The sequence below is a fragment of the Aulostomus chinensis genome, chromosome 10, assembly GCF_037954235.1.
Source record: "Aulostomus chinensis isolate RoL2024-O1b breed Wild chromosome 10, RoL_Achi_v1.0, whole genome shotgun sequence".
NCBI lineage: Eukaryota > Metazoa > Chordata > Actinopteri > Syngnathiformes > Aulostomidae > Aulostomus > Aulostomus chinensis.
Window position 1 is genome coordinate 2,000,801 of NC_141329.1, and position 23,638 is coordinate 2,024,438.

Consider the following 23,638-nt stretch of genomic DNA (forward strand, 5'->3'; position numbering starts at 1 on the left):
GGGCTCTGCAGCGCAGAGGCACTGCAGAAGCGTTTCCCTCCTGGTCACAGCTTCTTAGATTTCCCTCCCTCGAACATCTGCCCCTCCATCCCGCCTCTTCCCACTGCATCCTTCCCACAAGCCATTGGTCACCACTGATTAACCTTGATGTTGTTGTCCACCACACAGATACCTAAAGATAGAGGAATTACTTCTAAATAAGTTTTTGAAATTGATATACAGAGAAGACAGTACATCATCAGGAGAGATATCTTCTGTTCTCTTTTTTTACGACACCTTTCCAGTGAATTCACTGTGCTTGCTTGTTGCTTTAAAGCGGTGGAGTTGTTGGAGGTTTTCCTGTTTCCCTCCGTCTCCACCAGCTTCATCGTTAATGGACTGGATGCCGCGTTCAGGGACAACCAGTCTATTTGTGAAGCTCTCTGGTAGATCTTCACTTTATTATTCCTGCTGCTCCGGTGAAGCCTTGCGAAATAATAAGGAGCTTCTCCTTTTAATATTATATTTGTTTTTTGTGTGCTTTTAGCTTCATACTTATTTATGCTTTGCTCGAGACTCTTAGGAAGCCAGAACCTCATTAGAGTGAAGCAAACGCTGCTGGTGTGGCCACGGCTCCTGCTGACATCAGCTGGGTTTTTTTTAGGGGACATGACACCCTTAGCACGAGTTTTATTTGATTGTAAATTGTCTAATGTTCATCATCAATTCCTCCACAGATCATGTTTTTAGTCAGTTACTTGTTTTAAACAACCGGCTTTCCAGATCCAACATTAGACAATTTACAATCAAATAAAACTCATGCTAAGGGTGTCATGTCCCCTAAAAAAAACCCAATGTGTGTTCTGATGAGTGAGGAGCTGTGGCTCATCCTCAGATGCATTCAGTCAGCAAACCAGGCCTCAAAGTTTGGCGGTAGAATTTCTGTCATGACACTACGATCTTGAATGCAACTCCACTGCTGTTTTTTTTTTAACCCAAAATGTCAGTTAAATTGTCTTAATTTCAGTCGTGTAGATGAAGAAGAAGAAGAAGAATAGACATGAAGAACTTGTTGATTGGAAATAAAAAAGGAGCAATTTTACACTTAAAAGGTATGAATGATGTCATCCTCTGTATCACCAGGCCTTTGAATGCGTCCGTATCCGACTCTTCTTTGCTCATCATTGATGAGGAAACAAAAATAAATCTATATTTTATGGACTCTTCCAAATATTTTGAAGATAAAGAAAAAAATTCAAATACACAAATTTAACTTTTATATAATATGAATGTAATTACATCAAACTGTTTTTTTGCACAGATGACGTTGACACCAGGAATTATCAGCTGTCATGTCAGTTGTAGACGATGATCCCTGCTGCTCTCAGCGTCGGCTTCAGATGCCTTTGACGAACACAAACCAAAACTGTTTGTGTTGCAATAATCAGGCCTTGTGTTTTAGTACAGCCTGTTGTTTTAATATGTAATGATGATGTAAGTGTGCATTCTCTGCCTGCAGAGCGGTGGAGAATATTCCAGTCCAAACTGTCAGTCATAAACAACTGCAAATCCAGTAGAATGTGGACTCAGCCTCTGTTACCACGTCCGTCTCCTCGGATGTGCTCAGTGGATGACGGTGGTCCCTTGTTGTCCTAAAGACGTTGAGTAACTAATAATCCGCAGGTGGCTCGCAGCCATAAATTATGTCTGCTAGATGATTGGCTGCATGCAGGAGGGATGCAGAGGGCCGGTTTGCTACCTGGAGACTGAGTCAGTTACTCTGCCAGGAGCAACTGGGACCAAACATTGAGAAGCAACATGATGAGAAGGGTGCGTAGCTACGTCCGACCACCAACCGCTTCCTGCTGCAGTGGAGACCTGCGCCCTCCGTGGTAAATACTGTCCAGCACCAAGTGACGCTCGCCTATCACGCCATTTTATAGTGACGAATCAGTCCAAATCAAATGGACATCACGACTGCTGGATGCACAGACAGACCAACAGAGGTGGAGGTGTTGCTGGTCCACCTCCTCAAATCACCATTTTCTCTGTGTTCTTAAACACACATGGCGTCTCCCTGCTGGCCGTCACCCAGCCTGCTTCCCGCAGCCTGCACATCCCCTACAGATGGCCGTAGCTGTGTCCTGTCCCACTGGGACAAAGTGTCCCACAGGGGCTTAATCTCGTTGCCAGCTTCCTGTCCCCTCCTGCCCCTCTCTAACAAGTCCCTAAATAACCTCTGTGGGTGAAGTTGTGCTCTTGAATTTAAATCAGTGCATTTAATTATAGCTGCTTTTAAAGTGGGCTCTTGTACCCGGTGGTACAGTAGGTCGCAGCATCACCGAGGGCCCAGAAACCGTCTCAGGCCAGCCTACACAGCAGGGATAATTACACATTTTAATTAAGCCTGGGACCAAAGGCTTCACTTACACTCTCGGGGCCGGAATTAATGTTGCTGACATTCACTCTTATGTAACCAACACGCATGTAAACACAACGAGCATTATGGAGGTCAGCAAACACGATCATGTCCATGTATTAATAATCATGACAGGCCCCGTTCACTGTCTCCTCGCTGTGGAGGAAATGAATACGTCTGAGTGGCCGCTGCTGCCACTCTGAAGGCCTTCACACCACAGTGAATTTAACTCCAGAGGTTTGGAGATAACTAATCATGTGATAATGCTTCATACAGCAGCCCCCCCCCCCCCCCCCCCCGCAAACACAAACACACACCGACCTCCCGCTCTCCCTCTAGTTGGGAACACTTCAAATGGCGGTACACATGAATGGCCTGACGGGCTGCCATGGTAACTGCACGGCCGAGACACAGCCAGGCTGACAGACATTTCCGAACCAGCCAGGCGTTGCCACATTAGTGTTGCCATGACAAGTCAGTAAACAGCACGCCTCCTCCTCAAAAAGATGGAGACATTTGTAAGAGTCTTTGAGATGCGGGGCGTGTTCTGCTCGCATCCACACTGTAATTAATCCCGCTGTCATGCCTGTCAAGTGACGAGAGCCCAGATATGCACTCTTCCTTACATGTCTGTGAGCGGTCAGTTGGAATCTCTGTGTCCCCCGGTGCAACAACGGCAGCAACAGTGGTCCCTAAGTAGGTCAGTTGTTGGTGTGTGGCTGGGCTGGCTTATGTGGGCAGACAGTGGTCCGGCTCAGTGGACCGGCTCTCTTTGTTCCACAGCGAGGCTCAGCTCAGCGCTCCCACACCGGGCGCCAGCACTGCTGCAGCCCCTCGCTCCAGCCCTGCCAGCAGCCCACCTCAGGCCTCTTTGTGCCCCTTTAAAGAGACACACAGGTGATTACAGATCCGAACTCATGTGAGCGCCAGGAGCATGCAGCAGCTGTAAAAGTGACATGACTCTCATCTCCTCAGAAGTGGCTTCCTTGCTAGCACCTCTAAAAACACTCAGTTGCTTATTTCCCTTCACACTTTTATTCCTCTCTTGCTAATATTCAGGTCATCTGTTGCTAATAGACACATGGCCACGCTTCAGAAAACAGATAACACACAAATGTGCAGAAGGAAAAAGGCCAAAAGGAAGCAACATTAACAAAAACACAGTAAAAACAAAAAACAACTGGTATCAACAAAAAGACCTGAAAATTTGCACAAAAAATGAACCTACAAAACTTTTGTTGAAGTGTTAAATATTCAGTAAATTATATAAATTACTTAAGAACTGACAACAAATTGACTTGAAAAAGTAGCTTTAAAAAAAAAGCAAAATTTGCAAAAATAAAAATTAGCCTCAAAAACCCTACTTGTAATTCTTTATTAGTTGATATAATTTACCAAGCAACAACAAAATAATGTACACTTAAATGCTGACATAAAACACAATTATTTGATTACTGGTTAACTGATATATTGGAAGGACTGTGTCTCTGTTCTCCCTCAGCGGTGGAAACCCTCCAGGAAATGTGGGACATTGTCTTAAAGAGCTGGTGGCCGGGTGCAAAAGAATGAACTGGTGTTTCATCACACAAACACCTGTGAAACAATCCCTTAAAGAGCTGCCGTGGAACAAATAATGATAATAATAATAATAATAATTATAAAATTAAAAAGAAATCAGTCGGTGATCATCAAATACATCTGAAACAGGAGAAAGTAGGTTAATCTCTAAGTGTCCAGTCTGTTGAGGAGCAGATCTAGTTTTGCTGCACTGGTTCCTTCAGAGCATCAGAGTCAGCGCGCGCACACACACACACACACACACACACACACACACACACACACACACACACACACTAGCACGTGACTAATGACCAAAGTTGTGCTTGCCGATACGCTGCAGCGCAGCTTGATTACCCGAGGGTGTCACTTTAAAATAGATACATGATGGATGATCTTTTCTTTTACACATGGACTGTGTTACCCCCTGGGGACAATAAAATCTGAGAGTAGAAAGATTACATAGGTTTCGTAATGGGGGGGGGGGGGGCAAGTGTTCTAAGTAATAGATGAATATAAGCAAAACAAAACCCTCACAAGGAGTTCTGCAATACCAGAAATGAGGGAAGTCCAGTTCTGGCCCGGTGCTGCAGACGAGATGAACGTTTGTTGTGTTTCTCTTGTGTATTCTTCTTGAAACTATAAGAATTTTTTCTTACATTTCACCTTGACTGATCACGTATGTGTGTGTCATGTAAGCTAGAACTTGCTTACTGTGTGGTTTAGCGGGAGCTTGGAATGTAAAATGACCTGGATGCCGGTGATGTCACCCCCTCCATTCATGAAACACATGAATAATTGAGGAAGCAGCCGGCTCGGTGTGCCAGCACCAGGGAGAGGAGGAATGCAAAGTGAAAGCCGTCTCACTCTCTTGCCATCAATTGTCAGCCGTGAAATGCAGAGAACGGGGAGCAGAAATCGCGAGAGAAGAGCCTTGCTTGAATGCTAGCGGATGCCGTGATCAGGCAGATGATCCAGAGCAGAGGCAGGAAGAGGGGGGGTGGAAGCGTGCAGGTTGCTCGAGTGAATGGGGGGCTTATCAGCCTCAATTAGACAAAGGAGAAGAGAGTGAATGACCGAACGAGGAGGAAGAAGGCAGAGCCTAATCTCCAGCTTCAGCCGTTTGTCACCGTCTGCTGTTCGTTTTCCTTCAATCCTCCTGGAATGCTCCGGAACTCATCCACCCTCCTCCCCTTTATCCCTTATCCCTCTCTCTTTTCTCCTCTCCTTCCCCCTATGCCTCATCCATGGTTCCCGCTGCATGAATGAAGCCGTTTGAAAAGGGCTGATCGCTGCGGAGCGGCTCTCTACATGGCTACGACCAGGTTAGTGCTGCTGCCTGTCCACTTGCCTGCAGGCAGAATTACATGGAAGGTGCATAATGATGAGTTTCCATACCAGGCAAGATCAACATGTACTATAGTAGGAAGAGAGTCCAAGAGGGACCGGCTGCACCTCAGACCACCAGTGCCTCTTTGGCAGGTGGTGTTAAGGGCGATGTAAGCTGGTTATTAGGAGATCAGAGCTGGCCGGGGAAGATCAGTGGCCCTAAGCCTGCTAAAGAAAATCTCCCTGCCTGTCTCTTCCATCTTTCCCTCTCTTTATTTATCTGCCCTGCACCCTTGCTTCCTTCACAACGAGAGAGAGAGAGAGGATAGTGCAGTGCACCATCCATGTGATGATCCACTGGGTGAACAGCTCATTGCTGGGGGTTGGCTACGAGGACATGGTGGTGTTTCAGTGTGTAACAGTAGCCAACGAGGGCTGTCGCTGCCTTGAGGGCTGCTACGGTGAGGTGTTGAGGGACTGTGTCTTTCACCAGAGGTACGCGGACCGTGATACATCCAAGGGTGTGTGCTTGTATCGGTGCCAGTGAGAGCGTGCAAAGCGAGTGGATGGGTGGAGGAGGACGGGTTTGGTTATATAACGTGCAGCGAGTGGATGCATTTAAATGTGGAGGTGGTTGAGGTTCTAGATTAGGTGTGTTGTGTTACTAAGTTTATCGTTTCAGTAAAACAGGATTGCAGCTGGAATGTATTTTTGCAGTATGTGGGCGTTCATCCACACGCATGCCCATGTTTATGTCTGCTTCTGTGAGCTGTATGCGCATTCCTGCGTGTGCATGCGCAGTTGTTGCTGGTGAGCGTGTTGCTTTTCAAACCAGGCTGAGCAATTGCCAGATGGGTATTTTCCAGGGTCAGCAAAACTGTGAAAACAAATGGGGCCCTCAGAAAGGCCCGGAACTCTGGACTATTGTGAAACTGAACGTTTGGACAGCTTGAGCCGGTTGGATTTAGAGCTTTAGAGCTTATTTAAAGAAAAGACTGTAACAAAGTGGTGCAAGCAGCATGCTCCTTTCCTTTTTTATTTTTTCCTTTCAGCCCATGTGTAAGAACTTGACCTTATTTTGGATGTGTGACATGTTGTCTGATCAACCCCTTGAAGTCACTCTGATGTGTGTGTGTGCAGCTTTGTAATGTAGATGAGTTCGGAGACGTAGCGCCGCTGCACAGTATGCAAATTAACAGACTGCTCCAATATCTGAGAGTTTAATATTCATGTCAGATGTGAACTCTGGGTATTGCATTAATACTGCGTTAGTGTTGCTATTGTGGACCATCATTATTGACTGCGGTGAAGCTCCATTGAGAATGTTTTACTTCATTGCCGTATACAAAAAAAAGATTATGATTAATGTGCTTCATGTGTGTTAAAAGTTCTGTGTTGTCATTTATTTAATTTTCACTCACCTAGCTTGTTACCATGGCAGCATCCTCTAATTTGTTTTCATGTGGCCTTAATTCATTAAAGCAATATGCTTCAAACTGCAGTCTAAAAGTTAGATTTTTTCCTTAAAATCCAGAGTTATTGTCAGGTTCGCTGTTGATGAGCTCTGTTTTGAATAAAAATGTTTAATAAATGAACAAAAATAAATACCTTTAATGAGCAGAAACTGGGGTGTATCGCCGCTGATGATGATGCTGCTGCTGCTGCTGATGATGATGCTGATGATGATGACAATGATGATGCTGCTGATGATGATGACAATGATGATGCTGCTGATGATGATGACAATGATGATGCTGCTGATGATGATGACGATGATGATGCTGCTGATGATGATGATGATGATGATGCGTTGTCTGGTCTGCCTTCCTGCCGTATTTCCTGTTTGGACAGCAGAGCTGGCAGTGGATATTTAGCCACGCTGTGAATACTTCAACTCTATCTGTTGTCTGTTGCCATAGCGATCTAAAGGCCAGTTCAGACCAAAGGTTCATGACGTGACTGGTGAAACCCGCTGCGATGTTTCTGTCTCTATCGTTTTGATTTCCTCTAACAGTGAGGTGCAGTGCACCATCCAGCTGTTTCCTCTGCTTCTTTGCTCGAACCACCAGCTGACTGGCTGGTCAACCAGCGGTGGCGGCCAAGGAGCGGGGTCAGGGGTCAGGGGTCAGGGTGGCACAGGCTATTGATTTCTGAAAGCTGACATTTTTAACACCAGTCTGCTTTGAACAACAATGTAAATGTAGATTTATGGTCAGTTAATCAACGCAGCTCAAAGACAGACGCTCCGTGGAAGAGTATTGATTGTACTTTAACTCCACCGATGCCCTTATTGATTTTGCTTATCAGTAGGACTCTATTGATTACATCATTGATTCCTGAACAGTTTTCAGGCCCGACTGCAGTTCTCAACTGGATCTTGACTCTCATCTCTAAGTCGGCCATGTGAGTCACAAGTTCATTAAACTTCCTCCATTGCTGCAGCAGGCTGTTGCCCTGATATCAGCAGCAACGCACATACGAGTACTGTAGTAGACAGGTACTGTAGAAGAAGAGTACCGTAGAAGAGGGGTACTGTAGTAGACAGGTACTGTAGAAGAAGAGTACCGTAGAAGAGGGGTACTGTAGAAGACAGGTACTGTAGAAGAAGAGTGCCGTAGAGGAGGGGTACTGTAGAGGACGGGTACTATAGAAGAAGAGTAGCGTAGAGGAGGGGTACTGTCGAGGACGGGTACTGTAGAAGAATAGTACCGTAGAGGAGGGGTACTGTAGAGGACGGATACCTCTGGAAGACAGGTACTGTAGAGGACGGGTACTGTAGAAGAAGAGTACCGTAGAGGACAGGTACTGTAGAGGACGGATACCTCTAGAAGACAGGTACTGTAGAGGACGGGTACTGTAGAAGAAGAGTACCGTAGAGGACAGGTACTGTAGAGGACGGATACCTCTAGAAGACAGGTACTGTAGAGGACGGGTACTGTAGAAGAAGAGTACCGTAGAGGACAGGTACTGTAGAGGACGGATACCTCTGGAAGACAGGTACTGTAGAGGACGGGTACTGTAGTAGAAGAGTACCGTAGAGGAGGGGTACTGTAGAGGACGGGTACCTCTGGAAGACAGGTACTGTAGAGGACGGGTACTGTAGAAGAAGAGTACCGTAGAGGAGGGGTACTGTAGAGGATGGGTACCTCTGGAAGACAGGTACTGTAGAGGACGGGTACTGTGGAAGAAGAGTACCGTAGAGGAGGGGTACTGTAGAGGACAGGTACTGTAGAGGATGAGTATTGTAGGCAGGGAAGAGCACGTTGCGTTAGCGTGTCATTTCCTCTGCAGCTCAGACGTGCGGTAAGAGGTGCTCTTGCATCTTGGTGAAGTTGTGTTTTGTGCAGTAGACAACAAATCAGCTGTGATGGCTGCTTTTGTTTGCAGGCTCTCGTCAGCTGCCTTTACCTCTCTCCACACCGGCGTGATGGTTCAAAGAGCAGACTGTTGTGAGGGTGACTGTTCAGGCTTAGTCATTCATATGCTGATGATGGATCCGTGTTTCCATTGTGTACCACAAAGGTGGTCAGTGAATTTCTGCTCTGCTAACAACAACAGGCGGGTTCTCCAGGACGTGGGAGGTCCTGTCAGGTTCATGGAGGGAGAGCAGGAAGCGTGTTAATGTTGGGTTCAACCAGCCCAGCTTCCTCGTTCCTGATATGAGTTCATCTGTGAGCTGCAGTATGTACACCTGTTAGTTGTTAGTTTCATTCATTATCTGCCGCCTCTATCCTGAGTGGGTCGCATCGTGGACGGTCGCCGAGGCTGACGCCAAGAGACAGACAGCCATTCACACCTAAAGGCGATTTACAGCCTCCAGTGAAGCATGTTTTTAGTCTGTGGGTGTGAACTGGAGCACCTGAAGAGATTCCACACAAGTAGAGGGAGAAAATGCAAACCCAGGAGACTCTAGCCACTCCTCCACCGTGACATCATACAATTTTATCATGAAAACAATACAGAAGAGGAGACAAATCCCTCTACACTGTTGAGGCTGTGCTCCAAGCCAGTAGGAGAAGCTAACCCACAGGTCTACGCTGCTGATGCATGACCTCCCATCAGCAGTGGCCGCTGGTGTCAGTGCTCTCTCGCTCTCCAGTTCCAAGCACAGAGAGAATTCCTCCTCAGTACACTATTGTGTTTCTGTTCATATGATATTAATTTTTTACCCAGCAGAAGAAGCAATCAAATATATTGATAGTATAATATAAAATATTGTTTCTTTGTTGAGTGAACTGGATTTAACCTCACACTAACCATCTTCACCCAGTCTTGCACCCACTGTGAGTTCAAGTGTGTGAGGGAGTGTGAAGGTGTGAGAGCAGTAACGAGAGCTGACTGAGACGATGAGGAACGTTGATCCCTGGTTTCGTCCATGGAACAGAGAGCACTTGGCCACATGGAAGTTGCAGGGCTGTGGATGCACGTGTCCAGTTCCCTGGTTGATCACGTCATTTAGATCAGACGATTGAAGGAAACAAGGTGATGTACAACAAGTTGTGTGTCATATTCAGCTGAGAGGAGCAGAACTTGCCCTTTCAGCGCGGCGTTAGCACCAACACAACAAACTGGCACATTTAGTATGATTGCAGATAATCCACAGTCTGCTACTAAGAAATGTCTATCCTCTTGTCAAGTTGCACCTGTCCTGGATGACAGGCAGCCCTGAGCCAAGTACTCCCATCATGTTTACTCGGCCAGTCACGTCGCACAAACCTCCATCCCACAGACAGAATCAGCTGATCGTCAGTCATTGTTGACCTGAATAGTTGCAAACAGTTGCATCATCAGTAGGTGTGAAGCAACCGCGTGATGAACGTATTCTCTGTCATAATGTTCCTGTCCATGTGAGCCTCACACTTTGAAAACCTGTCTGAGAAGATGGACATTGTCAGGTCTTAGTCATCACGGGGGGACGTGCTGGTGTTGTGTTAGATTTCAAATGTAGTTAATGAGCTTCATTTGATGACAATACAAGATAAATCAAAATTCCTGGTGGGGGGGGGGCAGCTCGCTCATCAAGGGAACAAACAACGTAAAGGGAGGTGAAGATCTAGGAATGATTATGATGGTCAGTCCGACCGACGACAACTAGCTTTGAGACTCCCTTCATAGAGACACGAACGGATGGTGAATCCTGGTAAACCCCACCCCTCGCCCGACACCACAGCAGGTCAGACTAGTAACTAGTAACTAGTAACTAGTGCAAAGTAGTTCAACATCATCTTGATGCCTCATTTTCCAGATTCAAATTCTGAGACGTCATCTTGTCCTCCTCAGGACTGATTGAGGTTCTGGTGATCTTGTGATGTCACATGGGACAGCATCATCCCATACAGCCTGATCTGGACTTGCTGCATGCTAACATGTTAGGGAGTGTTAGCTTTATTGTTGCATCATCAGCCACACCAACTTGCATGCGTGTCTCTCAGAAAGAGAGACTCATGCAGGCTGACTGTCAGCAGGGATACCTGGTGCTTTCCTGGGAAAAACTACTTTAGATGTTTCATCTTTATTTGAGTAAAAAACTAAAATGATTCCAAGGGATGCCTTCTTTCTTTTTCTGAGACTTTTATTTTGACAGCAATGGTAGAGAGAAGCCAGGAGGGAGGGGAGAGAGGGAGCGATATGCAGTAAAGGGCCTGCAGCTGCATCAAGGCCTCAGCCCTGGAACGAGGTACAGACTCTAGCAGGAGAGCTGTCAGGGTGCCACAGTCAGAATAAACACAACCAGAACAACCGTTTCACAGGGTGACCAACATCGCTGCTGCGCTCACAAGAGTCCGAAACCCTCCAAGGAGACGTGATATGAATATTAATTCCAAGAATCCCGTCCCTGGGTCTTTAGCCCGAGCTGTGATGGAGAAATCAATCAGCTTTGTGCTTTTGTTTGTCCACCGATACACCAGCTGTTGTTCTCCCTCCTCACTATTCAGTTCTGGAGCTACAAATTGAACCTGCAGGAAGGAAGGCAGACTGTGGCATTCACTTGACACTTAAATGCAATAATTGTCACCGTTTACTTCAAATGATGAAAAATTAACGTCTCTCAAGCTGAAGTTTGCCTCTTCTCAGGTCAGTGAGGACTAATCAGTGTGAAACAGAGCAGAGAACACGGAGTGCTGCACAAGATGAGCAGCAGACCATCTGGTAATCATCTAGATTGATGTTAGTTACTATCATCTACCAGGCCGGAGCGCTCGCTCTCCTCCCCTCAAGCAGATGTGGAGTCTGTGATGGTCTTGCATTTTAAAATCAGACAGCGAGCAGAAGCAGTCACACAGAAGTTGCTGAGGCTTTTCTCTATGATTCAGTGCTCTAATCTGCACCGAGTCCCGAATGTAACAGTAGATCAGTAATTCATGGCCACTGACGGCGCACATTGGCTGGCAGTGACGTAAGGGCTTGCATAACGCCATGTCAAGTAACCAGGCCAGGCGGGCTCACTGGCACACAGATCACTTACAGCCTTTTGTTCGCTTCTGCCATTCTGAGCTACTGATGTGTGTGTAGGTGCATGTGAGTGTGTCTGAGAGGATATTTGTGTACAATGGAAGGACAGTGCCTACCGGTCTTAAGACAACAGTCCGAGGCTGGAGAGCCGTTAACAGGGTATTAATGCAAATCCCTGTGATAAAGTCAACATGTGCCTCAGCTTGAGATAAGAGTCATTAATAGCCAGGATGATGCTTTTCACATGGCGTTGTTTTGTCTGCTGACTGGGTTTGCTGCAGCCATGGAAACTGCTTCAGTATTTCTGGGAAAAATGGAGGCTGAGTTACAGGAAGGTGTTGTCGCTGAGAGGACTCCAAATGAGGAGCTCAGTAGGTGTCAGAGTCCAGACACTCTTCTTAATCTAATTGGCGAGGGGCCATAAAAACAGACGCATTTATTCATTTGTTGCTTGTAAAGTGCTGCGTCCTTCGGTCACGTGTGACAGCATCTTACTACATTCATGCTACGCTGCTGCTGCTGCTGCTGTCACTGCTGTCATTGTTGTACCAGTTTCCCGTATTAGCTGAGCTGTTATTAGCCAGGTTGGCAGCACATGGAGCCTCAAGCCTGATAAGCTGTCTGATGTGCAGTAGATGTGTCAACAACAAAGGTTAACCTGCTGGTGTCGTCATTTGTATCGCCACATATGATTATTTTCTGATGCTTTCTTCATGTTAACAGCTAAATGAAGACAAGCTTTGATGTGCACCAAGCATTGTTTTTCTCAACCTTTCTTCTCTCTTTTTTTCAGCACTGCCAGTAACTCAAACAAGAGCACACCCGCTTGCTCACCTGTCCTGCGCAAACGCTCACGCTCTCCCACACCACAGAGCCAGGAGGGTGAGAACATGGTGGAGAAGGGTTCGGACCACTCCTCTGATAAGTCCCCCTCCACGCCCGAGCAGGTTGTCCAGAGGACCTACTCCCTGCAGTCAGCACGGAGCGGGGGAAAGAACTCAAAGGTGAGGCACCTGCGCCGACTATTACCCAACTTTTATTTGTAAGCTTTTCAAGCACCATAACCACATGAAGCTCCCAACTCTGTCAAGTGTTTCCTCTCCACTGAATAGAGTTGGCACTGAGAAGAGGGATTTCCAGTAGAGAAGAACTGTACTGCTCACTGAGCACTACAAAGCTGCTCGCACAATTTCAGCGTGAACACAAGGTGACAGTGTCACTCTCAGGGATTAACGTGAGGTGGTTCAGGATAAAGGACCATCCACGCCGAGACGATGACGATGTGGCCACTGACACTGACCAACGATTACATTGGGTTAACAGCAGCGTGAAGCAGCCGCAGTCTATACGAGTTATTACTAACCCAGGCTCCGCCCCTTCATCTCCCTGCAAAGACAGAATCAGATGTCTTCCAAAACATAGGAAAAAACTTCTTCCAGCCAAAGCAACCGTGATCAACCCTTCAAAACTCCCACCAAGTTTGAAGTTGGTCAGATGAAGCGTTGAGATCACGGTGGAACATGCAGACAGAGATCGCTTGTTCTAGTGAAAGATGTTCTTATTTATAACGGTAAGAAGAATCAAAATCACAGATTTGATATTTGCCGTGTCTGTTGTTTTGAATCTCGGTAGCAGCGTCTGACACGTTCAATGCCAGTAGTTGTGAGTGATTGTCTCAAAGTGATGCTGGCGATCTTATTTTAATTTTTAGCTGCAACAGTTCTTGAAACAATATAATTACAGTTACATATCTTCCTTGATGTGAAGGGTCCTTGAGGCACATTTGAGTCTTTGATGAGGCAACGTAACGCATCCAATCCTGGACCTAAGGGGCTGCAGACGAGTGTTCCACAGAGAGGTTTACTGGGAACGCAGGATGTAGTTCACCAAAGTCCAAATAAGTAGGAGAGTGAGTGGCAGAGTGGGCAGGCGTGGTGAAGAAATGTCTTCCAGACAAAGAGGTCCAAAATCAGTCAATTTTTTATTTCTACAGCGTCAAATCACAACAAAAGAGATGAGAGTTTACATCGAGTAGCTCTAGAACCAGGCTCTTGATACTGATTCATTTAAAGGGACCCAACAATTCCCCATCAGCAGGCACTCGTGATCATCATGGGAAATAACCAGGCAGCTTCAAGTCCAGTTTACACCAGAGATTCCCGAGGAGACTCATTGGAAACTTGCAAGACGCAAGTTTGTTGGTTTCGTCTTGTTGCCAATCCTTGGTGTGAACCAGCCCTTATAGAGCAGCACACATGGGCGAATCATACGAGCGTCATCAATAAGGAAGGAAGTCTGTTGTTTAATGTGGAGACGGCGTCTGCGTCTGCGTCCTCGACCCGGGCTGGAGTAACTTCAACAGGAGAGAGTGGCGGTAGGGAGGAGAGGAGGTGCCAGGCTGAGAGACAGGGACATTCACAGTATGAAAACCAGACTCAAGGAGAAACAGCTGAGGGTTCAAAGCCTGACGTGATGTGGCAGCCTGGATGAATGGAGCCGACAGACAGCGGACACACAAGCACACACCACAGAAGCACAGAGACTCGACTAACCCCGATATATTCTCTTTAGTGACAAAATAGAAACATTTGATGGGTAAAATCCAAAGTATACAAACCTAGTAATGAGGTTTCATGTTAATGTGCAGTACCATTATTGCTCTTGTGCAGTGTAGTAAGTGTTTTATTTAGATGGAACCTGCTATCAGCCCCCACTACTGCATTAGATTTGAGGTAGTCAGAGTGGCGTCTTCCTGCACTGGTCCAGATGATATGGCAGTCGGCCATGTATTAACTGTGACACTATAAATACGTCAGCATCGGCCCAGTTTTTTTCCTGTCTCCCAGTGTGCTGACGTGTCCGCTATGACATGATCTCTCGCCTCTGGAGGGATTTCACTCTCCCCTCCATCCCAGCCTGGATTGTTACATCTCCTATAAGTCCCTAAACTCTTTATGTCTCTTCCAAAAACTACAGTAAAAGTCTAGTCAGGAAATGTCGTCTAATCCAATCATAAAAGCCTGCTTTCTCGTCCACCAGCTTTGAGTCACTTGCTCTTACTTAAAGTGTCACTCTGTTTTGGCTTTCAAGTCCTCACTGATAGGAGTCTTGAGCTCACAGTCATTGTTTTCCTTCTTTGACTACAGAATGCAGAAAGAACCAGCCATGCACATTTAGCTCAAAGCTAATGCAGCTGACAGCTAATAACAGCAAAAATGGTTGGTTTATAGTTCAACTCAAAGTGATTGTGGATTTCTGAGCAGGCCGATGGATGAAGAAGGCGTGGGTCATACCGGACAATGAACTTCAGAGTTCATAAACTGATGTTTTTTGGACAGTTTAGCTGTTGTTAGCCATCAGTCACCATTAGCATCAAGCTAGATGAACGTGGCTGGCGAGGGACAGGGAATTCAAGACACCTTGGTGTCAGCACTCGGAGGCAAAACGGGTGGATAGGATCTTGCTTTTACAGTGTTGACTCTAGAGTCAAAGGGGTATTAGACAAGATGGACGCTGCTAGCTTGCTGAGGATACCCTGAGCGTTAGAAAAGCAATCCTTTCTGTCTTTACCTGAACCTGGATGACATTTGTTGCAGTTCTTCCAGAGAAGTGACTGATGTTTTGATGTTACACTCATTTTAGCTCCTAAAAGAAGCCATGTCTGCTCCTTCTGTCCTCATCTGTCTACTCTTCTGAATCACTTATTGTTTGTCTTTGTCATGCATTCATACATCTTTTGACACAGTGTGCACGCCTTCCCTCTGCGCTGCTGCTGCTGCTACATGCCACATGATAGCGTGTGCCATCTGACGATGACTGTTCAGCTCTTCTGTCGATATTTCAGCTGTTTCTTCTTGCAGTTCGTTTGTTTTATCTTCATTTTTCTATCTGAAATTTACTTTGTTCTTCTCCTGATTGCATGCTAGTCTCACAAGCGACTTTCCAAAGTAAGCATTACACTTTTTTCTGTTCTTCGAGTATATCTCTGCCCTCCACCTTCCCCCGTGCCCCACCTCTTTGTCTTGTGAGCTGATCTGTGGAAATGCCCAAACCCTGTTTGCGATGCTTCCCCCTGAACCCAGCCTGGCCCTGTGCAACCATTTCAACCACCATCTGCACCCACAGTCATAGCAGACAGAACATCCTCAAAGCGACCGCCTGCCTCCTCGCTTCCTCTCCCGTACCTTCCCTCTTCTTTCCCTTCCAGTGATCTGCAATGTAGCAAGTTTAGAATACCTCTGTTATTGTCGCTGATAGCTGCAGGTAGCTACCGAGTTCACCAGTGAGGTTCTGGAAGGTAAAATCCCAACTACTATCAGCCATGGTGCCGTAACCATCCGAGGCCGACTCACCGTGAGCGAGCAGGCTGTAAACGATGGTATCTGCTCCGGTGGAAGCTCGTGTTTTAGGAAAAACAGATATTGTTGGTCATATCGCAGAGATTTACTACACTACCCACAATCCCACAGTGTATTAGCAACATCTGACTGGTGGAGCATGTTGTTACCATGGAAATGCTCACTGAACATTTAGAGTTGCTCCAGTTCCCGCCATCATCTGTAAGGATATTGATTTCTCTTTATGACGACAAATGTAAAATATTTAGATATTAAATATTCATCGACATGATTGACAAGTTAGCCAGCTGCAGCAAAAATGGTCAGTTAGTCAGCAAATGTAGCTATTTTAAAGAAGGCATGATCAGAAACATCGCAATGACTCACGGGTGTGTCGTTCCTGAGCTCAGTCTCATACATCGCCCTCATCTGGGCATGTTTTTGGGCGGATCCAAATGATTTATGGTCACAATTCATATTCAGAATAGTCGAAATATCAGCATTTCTGAAACATCCATGGAAGAAACTGCATAGGAAGTTCACCTCCTTTTACAGATAAATTAGTCTCTTTTTTACCATAAAAATACAGAAGAAAAGGAAAAGAATAATAACTCGATATTCATAGTGAGAAAACTGGCATCGTCTGAGACTGCGTGATTAGAGAGAAAATTATGATGCAAAATCCAAAATAAACAATCCGTCTTCCTTTCTTCTGTCAGCCTGAGTTGCATCCCTCTCTTTAGAAACCAATCCCAGCGTTGCATCGTGGTAATTATAGCTGTCATGCTGTGTAACTGCCTGGCTGCAGAGATTCACTCTTTAAAATCCTGCCAGCATCCCAGTCCAGAGCTCGAGGACCTCATCATTATTTGGGCAGCCTCTTTCTCCTGCCACATGAGAGAATCCTTCCTCCTCTTTTTCTTGCAACGTGAGGCTAAAATCCCCCTCCCCGGCCCGGAGCCCGCTGTCACGTTGTAGTGTTTGTTGCTCGTCAAATTCATCTAAGTTTTTTTCGCGGAGTGTTTTGCGTCTCTTGTTAAAAAGCTGATTTGAGCCTGTGCTCCATTGACGTGGGCAGAAACGCTTGGTTCAGATGCACTGAGAGGTTGGTTCAGGCAGCACTTACACAATCTGTTTCACACACACACGCACACACTTTCCCCCATCGATTACATCACTCTTCATTTTTGTGCCACACTCCAAGGCCCCCACCGCGTCCTACTGCAATCCCTTCATGTAAGCCTCGGTCGTGGCGTGAGGTCGTCCCAGCAACGTGAGTTTGATCACCCTCACACTAATGCAATCCAAATAAAAGAGTGCGCTCAGCAAATGGGGCACCCCGCCGTGTGACGATGAAACGCTGGCGATGATCAATCTTCTCGCGGGACACGCGAGCTGGGCGGAGTCAACGTCACTGGCACAGTGACATTGTCATCGTTGGACCTCTGACCCTGGAACAGCATTAATATACTTGACAATAAAAACGCCTTCAGCTTCTCTCTCATTCTCTCTTTCTTTCTGTGCTGCTCACTGCTTTGGGTTAACATTTTGTTTTCTCTTTAATTTTCTTTCAGTATGACAGACTAAACCTGATTAAAGTAAGCATCTTTTCTTGTTTTTGTTCGACCCATCCCTGCCGGCCCCCAGCCTCCTCTAGATGAAACACTAGGGTCCCCTGGTTTCACCCTCCTGTCCTGTCCAGTGCTTTGACTTCATGTAAAAGGCAGGCTGATTTGTGTAGAATTACTTGTTTTTAAGAGTCTTTATCGCAGCAGCTCTGCATCGTTTAAAGTAATCGACACCACTGTAGTTTTTATCCGTAGAAGCAACCATCACTTTTACTTTCTTCAGTGATGTAAAAGTCGTCAGTGTATTTGAGTCGTACTTCAGTTCTGGAAAAAGTCCAATCCAATGTACTCTTTAATTTCACTGTCAAATATTTAAAAAGTGCAGAAGAGGATCATTTTAAAGTGGATTCCATTCACCTGAGAAAATGGATGAATCACAAAAGCCCACACGCAGCACCACCCCACCCCCACCCCACGCCCGTCACCACCTAGTTTTGTGAAAGGATGATATTTTCCGCTCCAGGTGTTGAAAAGCAACCAGATGTCTCTCCAGCTCCATCAGCTGGTGCTGGGTTTGCAGCTCCTGTTCCAAACGCTAGCTAGCATTAGCAACATCTGTAACACCACTACAACCAGCAGCCTGGCGAGAGAAAACGGGACAGTACACGCTAAGAAACACACATTTGAGCACGAAACTCCCGCATCAGTGATTTGATGATGCCTCTGCCTCCTGCAAAGTTTTCTCTTCATCACTGTTGGAACTTCTGTGGTTCCACCGTCCGGTGTTCCTGCTACTGGAGGTGGTGAACTTCAGCTGCGGGCCTCTGCTCCGCCTAGCGAAATTCACCCGTTCTGACTCACACCCAGTAGCAGACAGATGAACGCTGAATCCCAGAGAACCGATAAACACGAACAGTCGCATTTTTCCACAAAAATTCCACTATGCCTTCAATGTTTGCCTCATGATTACATTTCGTTGTGATGTTGGAAGCAGAAAAGCTGTCTGTAGCCACCTGAACTCAGAGAGCAGAGCAGAAACTTTGTGAAAGTAAAGCACTTCTGATAGGATCCACATGTCCAGTAGTAATCCCCAGTCCTGCATGTGAACCACATGATGTCATTGAAGCATGCATGTTCAGTCCCACTAAAGTGAAAAAAAAATACTGTCATCGATCTCATGAACTCACCAAGTCTCTCACACACCGTCACACACATGCACCTCCTTCAGACAGCAGCCTCCAAGTAAAACCTCTCTCATGTCTCTGTCACCTTCAAATCAGATTAGCCCACATTAGGCCTGCTACTCCCCGCCGGGCCTCAGGCCTGCCGCTGCACCACCACACATAGCTGGTAGCCAGCAGTAAAATCCATCCCCAACTTTTGTTGATTATCCTGCTAAACCAACACCAGTCGACACATTCCTTCACGAAAACGATGTGAGAAATATCATTTTCAACTTTTAAAAGCTCTCATTGGACACATTTTGAGTTCATTTTCTAGTTCGCAAACTTAATTGACTCAGGATGTAAGGCTTGTGCTTGGATTGCCGTCCCGCAGAGCTCCTCCTGAAACATCTTCTGCTCTGACACTTTTTCTGAGGCGGAACCTGATGGCTGGAAATTTGCAGCAAACATCAGTTGTGAGGCTGTCAGATTTTGTGTTTGCTCAGCAACAAACCTGTCATATTATCTAGGCTCTTTTTGTGTCTGCTGTATTACATTCTGCTGTCCGCGCTCTCTTGACTTCACTGTCTTATTTTCCTAAAAGCTTTAAAGGGACAAATGTCACACAGTAGCACCCAGATAAACAGGTAGCAGCTTTCACTTGGTCTATGTGTCTGTTAATAAAATCATATCATATGAATTATATATATATATATCACCATATGAGTCCAAAATAGGTGACAAGTAGCGAGAAGCTGCAGGCTCATGTTGAGACTGGGCTGTTCCTCCACCACCCCCCTCTCTCCCACTCCGTCAGCACCTCCGTGTTTCCTCCTCTGAATGATCACCTGCATGTTCCCCCTCTGAGACGTCTGCTGTTCAGCTGTTTGAAGGCTGGACGGGAGCGTCAGAGTCCCAGTAGTCAAGATACTGCATATATCTGCTGCCCTCTGCTGTTACAAGACTGCAACAGCATACATGTGATTGTGAAAGAGCACCAATCTATGTGAAAGCAAATTCATGTCACAGTGTTTGAATCAGACATGGCAAGAAAATACGGAGTCTGAATATGAAACCCTTGAGTCAAGTTCACTTTGGAAATACTTGGCTTGCTTCGTGAAGCCTTTGACATATTTATGCAGGCTGAATGATTTCTGAAGGCACAGAAGTTTGATTGTTTATCGTGTGCTGAATATGCTAACGTAGATTTCATTAAAAAAAACATCAGAAATCCTTTAATTTAACAAGTTTTGGAACACTGATAAATACTACATTGGTAGTACTGAGGTCAAATACTGCGCACTACCTTCCTAATCCTGTATGTATTCACGTCCTCGTACCAATCACTTCGTACCATATCTCAGTAAGCATCTGGGCGGGAAGGATGAATATTTATTTACTAAAAGAATACAGAATATATACATTACATAGAAGGAGTGAGGTTATGTGACATCATCAGATCAAGTCATTCAAAGTTTCCAGAACTTGATGCCGCAGCACGTCGTGAAAACGACAAGTTTGGACTGAACGTTTGCAAGCGACCACGCGCACTAATCAGAACTTGCTGCTCTTACCCAATTTCATTCTATTTTTAATCATTATTTTTTTGTATGTATTCTTTTGTTTGCTACTCATTTGGTGTTATTTACTTTCACTGGTAATATTGTGTTTTTCTTGTTCTGCCTTGTGCACTCTCAGTTATACGCTTCAGCTGTAAATTTATATAAGTTACATCTTGTTTTGGATTTTTTTTAAAAAGCATCAAATGAAGAATTGAGTGAACTTCAGGAGAAATTCACCCAATCCTGTGTTTACCTCGGTATTTTACCACCGACGACACGTTGAAGACAGTTGAAATGAGAAGCTGCTGCAGCGGTGCAGGTAGACGCGGCTGGCGGGAGGAGGAGCCTCAGTCTGACCTCGCTGGAACCCCTTATGATCAAGTTGTCTCTCACTGTCTGTTCATTCACACGCCTGCTGCACCGCTTATTAATCAAACCCCCCCCTCTCTCTCTCTCTACAGAAGAGCCAAAGCTGGTACAATGTAAGTGACGCTTCTTTATTGTGTTTGTGTGTGTTTTAAGATGTGTGTGTGTTTGTGTTTGTTCTACTGTGTGTTTCCAACATCTCTCATGATTTCAGAGATTCAAGGTTGTCATCCTTGACCCTGGTTGCTGAAGACAGGACGGGGGGGGGGGGGGCGTTAATGAGCAGCAGGCCGACCTCTCTGATGCAGTAAATACTGGACTCAGTGTTTGAGAGTTCAGAGAATGGCAGTTTTAGATTGTACCACCAGGTGGCGTGCTTACCCTGTTTCTGACACCATCTGTCAGCTGGGCTCACCAGTAAACCCTCTGTAAAGCTGCCTGTTGTTGTCGGTGTGCTAGAATGGAAGAGTTGGATTCCCCTCGAGGGTTTGAACCTTCCCCAGAAGTGTCTGTGTTTGACTTGATCCCGTTTTACATTGTTTTATTTCTTTTTATTATTATTCTTCTTCCCTGTGTGGACACTCTCCCCCTCTCTCCCCAGCATGAACGACAACACATCCTGAGAGTAAGCATGACTTGTATTCCTTTGCAACCCTGGATCTCTCTCTCTCTGTGTTTGCTAGACCGGTGGGATAACAATCCCTCCCACCCGTCTGTTTCTCATTCCATTCACTCCGTGTTGTTCCCACCTAACAGCAAAGCCACACTTTGTCTGAAGCTGCAGATTTATCCTGAATCTCTGCAGCTTCAAATTCAGGAGAATAATTTGTTCTGCATCAAACTTTGTATTGATTCATCTGGGCTTGCATTCTACGAGTGCCTCAGATGGAGCTGAAGGTCTGTCATGACTCAAATTTCTAATCCTGGTACGCAACAGGTGGTAACAAGCGCGTTAATATTCTCACTGTACTAAACAAATCGACAAAGCATCTCTGGACGAGCCTTGAATGCCTTTGAGGGGAATGGAGCATGGTGCTTTAGCTCATGGCATGTTTTCTATGTCCTGCTAAACATGGAGACCACCAGGGGCCTCCTGGCTTCAGGGTCAAGGCCCAGAAAGAAAGACACCACCCTGCAACTGTTGAGTTCAAACGTCCAGACAAATATTTCTCTACTGCTCTCAACTGCAGCACTCTCACATTTCCTCTGCTACTAATGGAAGAGTCTGAACAGTCCAGTGTTGTTCTGACTTTTGACCCTGTTGATCTGAAAGAGGCCGTATGATGTTTACAGGTGATACACTGAAACCAAGTGTACAAGAAACAAGAATAAAAACTGGTGACATGCGTCTCTATTTGTGTAGTTGGAATCGACTGTGTGCTTTTTTATCATCAGTACATCCAATTAAACTGCCAACACCAAAAAAATGGATTCTACTTGTATTCACATTGCTGCCAAATTATTCTCACAGATTTCTCCATCGTTGTCCAGTATGAAGAAATAAGTTGATAATGCGATGCATTAATGAACATGGCACTGCAGTTTGTAAGGAGGCGACCCCACATGCGCGCACCAGACTCGTCCATAGGTACACAGTTGCTCTTGGACGCTTGGTTTTTATTGCTGCAACAGTTTGCGTGATGCATTTCTTCCAGCAGTTTTAAAGTGGTACCAAATCTTCCAGTAGAGTTTGTTGATCAGAAATGTTCTTGACAAATGTGTTGTGATTGTGACTGGACGCCGGTGAAATCATCAAATCACGACGGCAGAATCAGACTTCCTCACGTAGTTCCGCGCAGATGCAGAGATGCTGTGGAACCAATATTGATCTGATAAGTGATCAGTACCAGAGGTCCTGAGGTTATGTTCACTCATCCTGACTCACCCCGGGAATACAGAAGCTTGCTGCTGCCTGAGTGTGTGTGAGTGTGTGTGCGTACCTGCGTGTGTGTATGTGTGTGCCTGCCTGCCTGCGTGTGTGTGCATGCATGCGTGCACGCCTCTACGTGGCGATGATGAGCTCCCATGGCACTGAAACCACAGTGATTATAAACGACCCGTCCTAAAGTGAGTTCTGAGCCTGTTACAAACCAGCGGTCATTTACGCAGGTTTATGCAACGTCTCCATGGCAACCACATTTACATGCAGATGGAAAACTCTGATAGTGACACAATGGAAGAGCGTAATTTTTGGATAAGAGGTCTGCTCCTCGCCAGGATCGATAGACACGCCCTCGCAGAGCACTGACTTCCTGACTAGCCTTTCACCCCCACCCCCTCCATCACTTAAACCCCACCCTGGTTTACAGTGCCAGCCTCAGCCATCCCCTTCTGTTTGCCAAGGGTGTTAATAGTTAACCACATGTGTAAACGGCCCACCTCATCCCGAGTGTCACACCGTCACCTGGACGCTGCATCAGTGCAACAACTGCCTCTTTATTTACTTCACTGGAGAAAATGAATTGACTGAGCGTGAAATTAAGTATCACTGTGGGCCCCAGCACCACAAGTCATGTCAAAGGAAGATTTGTTCTGGCAACAGTGTTCAGCAGAGGAGCTCTCATCCCACTGAAATTTCAACCACATGATGTAAAGACGTCCTACGGCGCCTGAAGGCCTTTTTAAAGCTGCTTGTGCATGATCAGCTCAGTTTTCCGAAAAGCTGCAACATTATTTTTCCAAGTCCCATCAATTTCTTCAGCTTCTGCTTCGTCTCTTCTGTGTCTGAGAGAGGGCAAATTTGCAGCAGCTGGAAGGTCGAAGTCACGACATTCCCTTTAGCCTCCATTCTGGCAGTTGAGCTGCAGTGTGGACGAGTCACTTCCTGCTCTGGTTTTCTGATGGAGGTTATGACCTCTAACCTCGATCTAGGAATACAAACGAGTCTGGATAAATTTCTGTCTTT

General features: G+C 45.9%; 1 protein-coding gene across 11 annotated transcripts in view; it reads left to right on the top strand.

Annotated features, from left to right (window-relative positions):
* gramd1bb (GRAM domain containing 1Bb) overlaps positions 1 to 23,638 on the top strand; it is a 92,894-nt gene that overhangs the window by 57,615 nt on the left and 11,641 nt on the right. For 3 of the 11 annotated variants that reach the window (XM_086215455.1, XM_086215463.1, XM_086215464.1), the window contains 5 exons: positions 12,531 to 12,741; positions 15,664 to 15,684; positions 17,649 to 17,672; positions 20,829 to 20,849; positions 21,335 to 21,358. In XM_086215455.1, coding sequence (XP_086071581.1) covers positions 12,531 to 12,741; positions 15,664 to 15,684; positions 17,649 to 17,672; positions 20,829 to 20,849; positions 21,335 to 21,358 — 301 coding nt within the window. Of the gene's footprint in view, positions 1 to 4,952; positions 5,281 to 5,549; positions 5,780 to 12,530; positions 12,742 to 15,663; positions 15,685 to 17,648; positions 17,673 to 20,828; positions 20,850 to 21,334; positions 21,359 to 23,638 lie in introns of those variants that run through there. The other 8 variants (XM_086215460.1, XM_086215461.1, XM_086215465.1 and 5 more) reach the window with 7 other exon arrangements.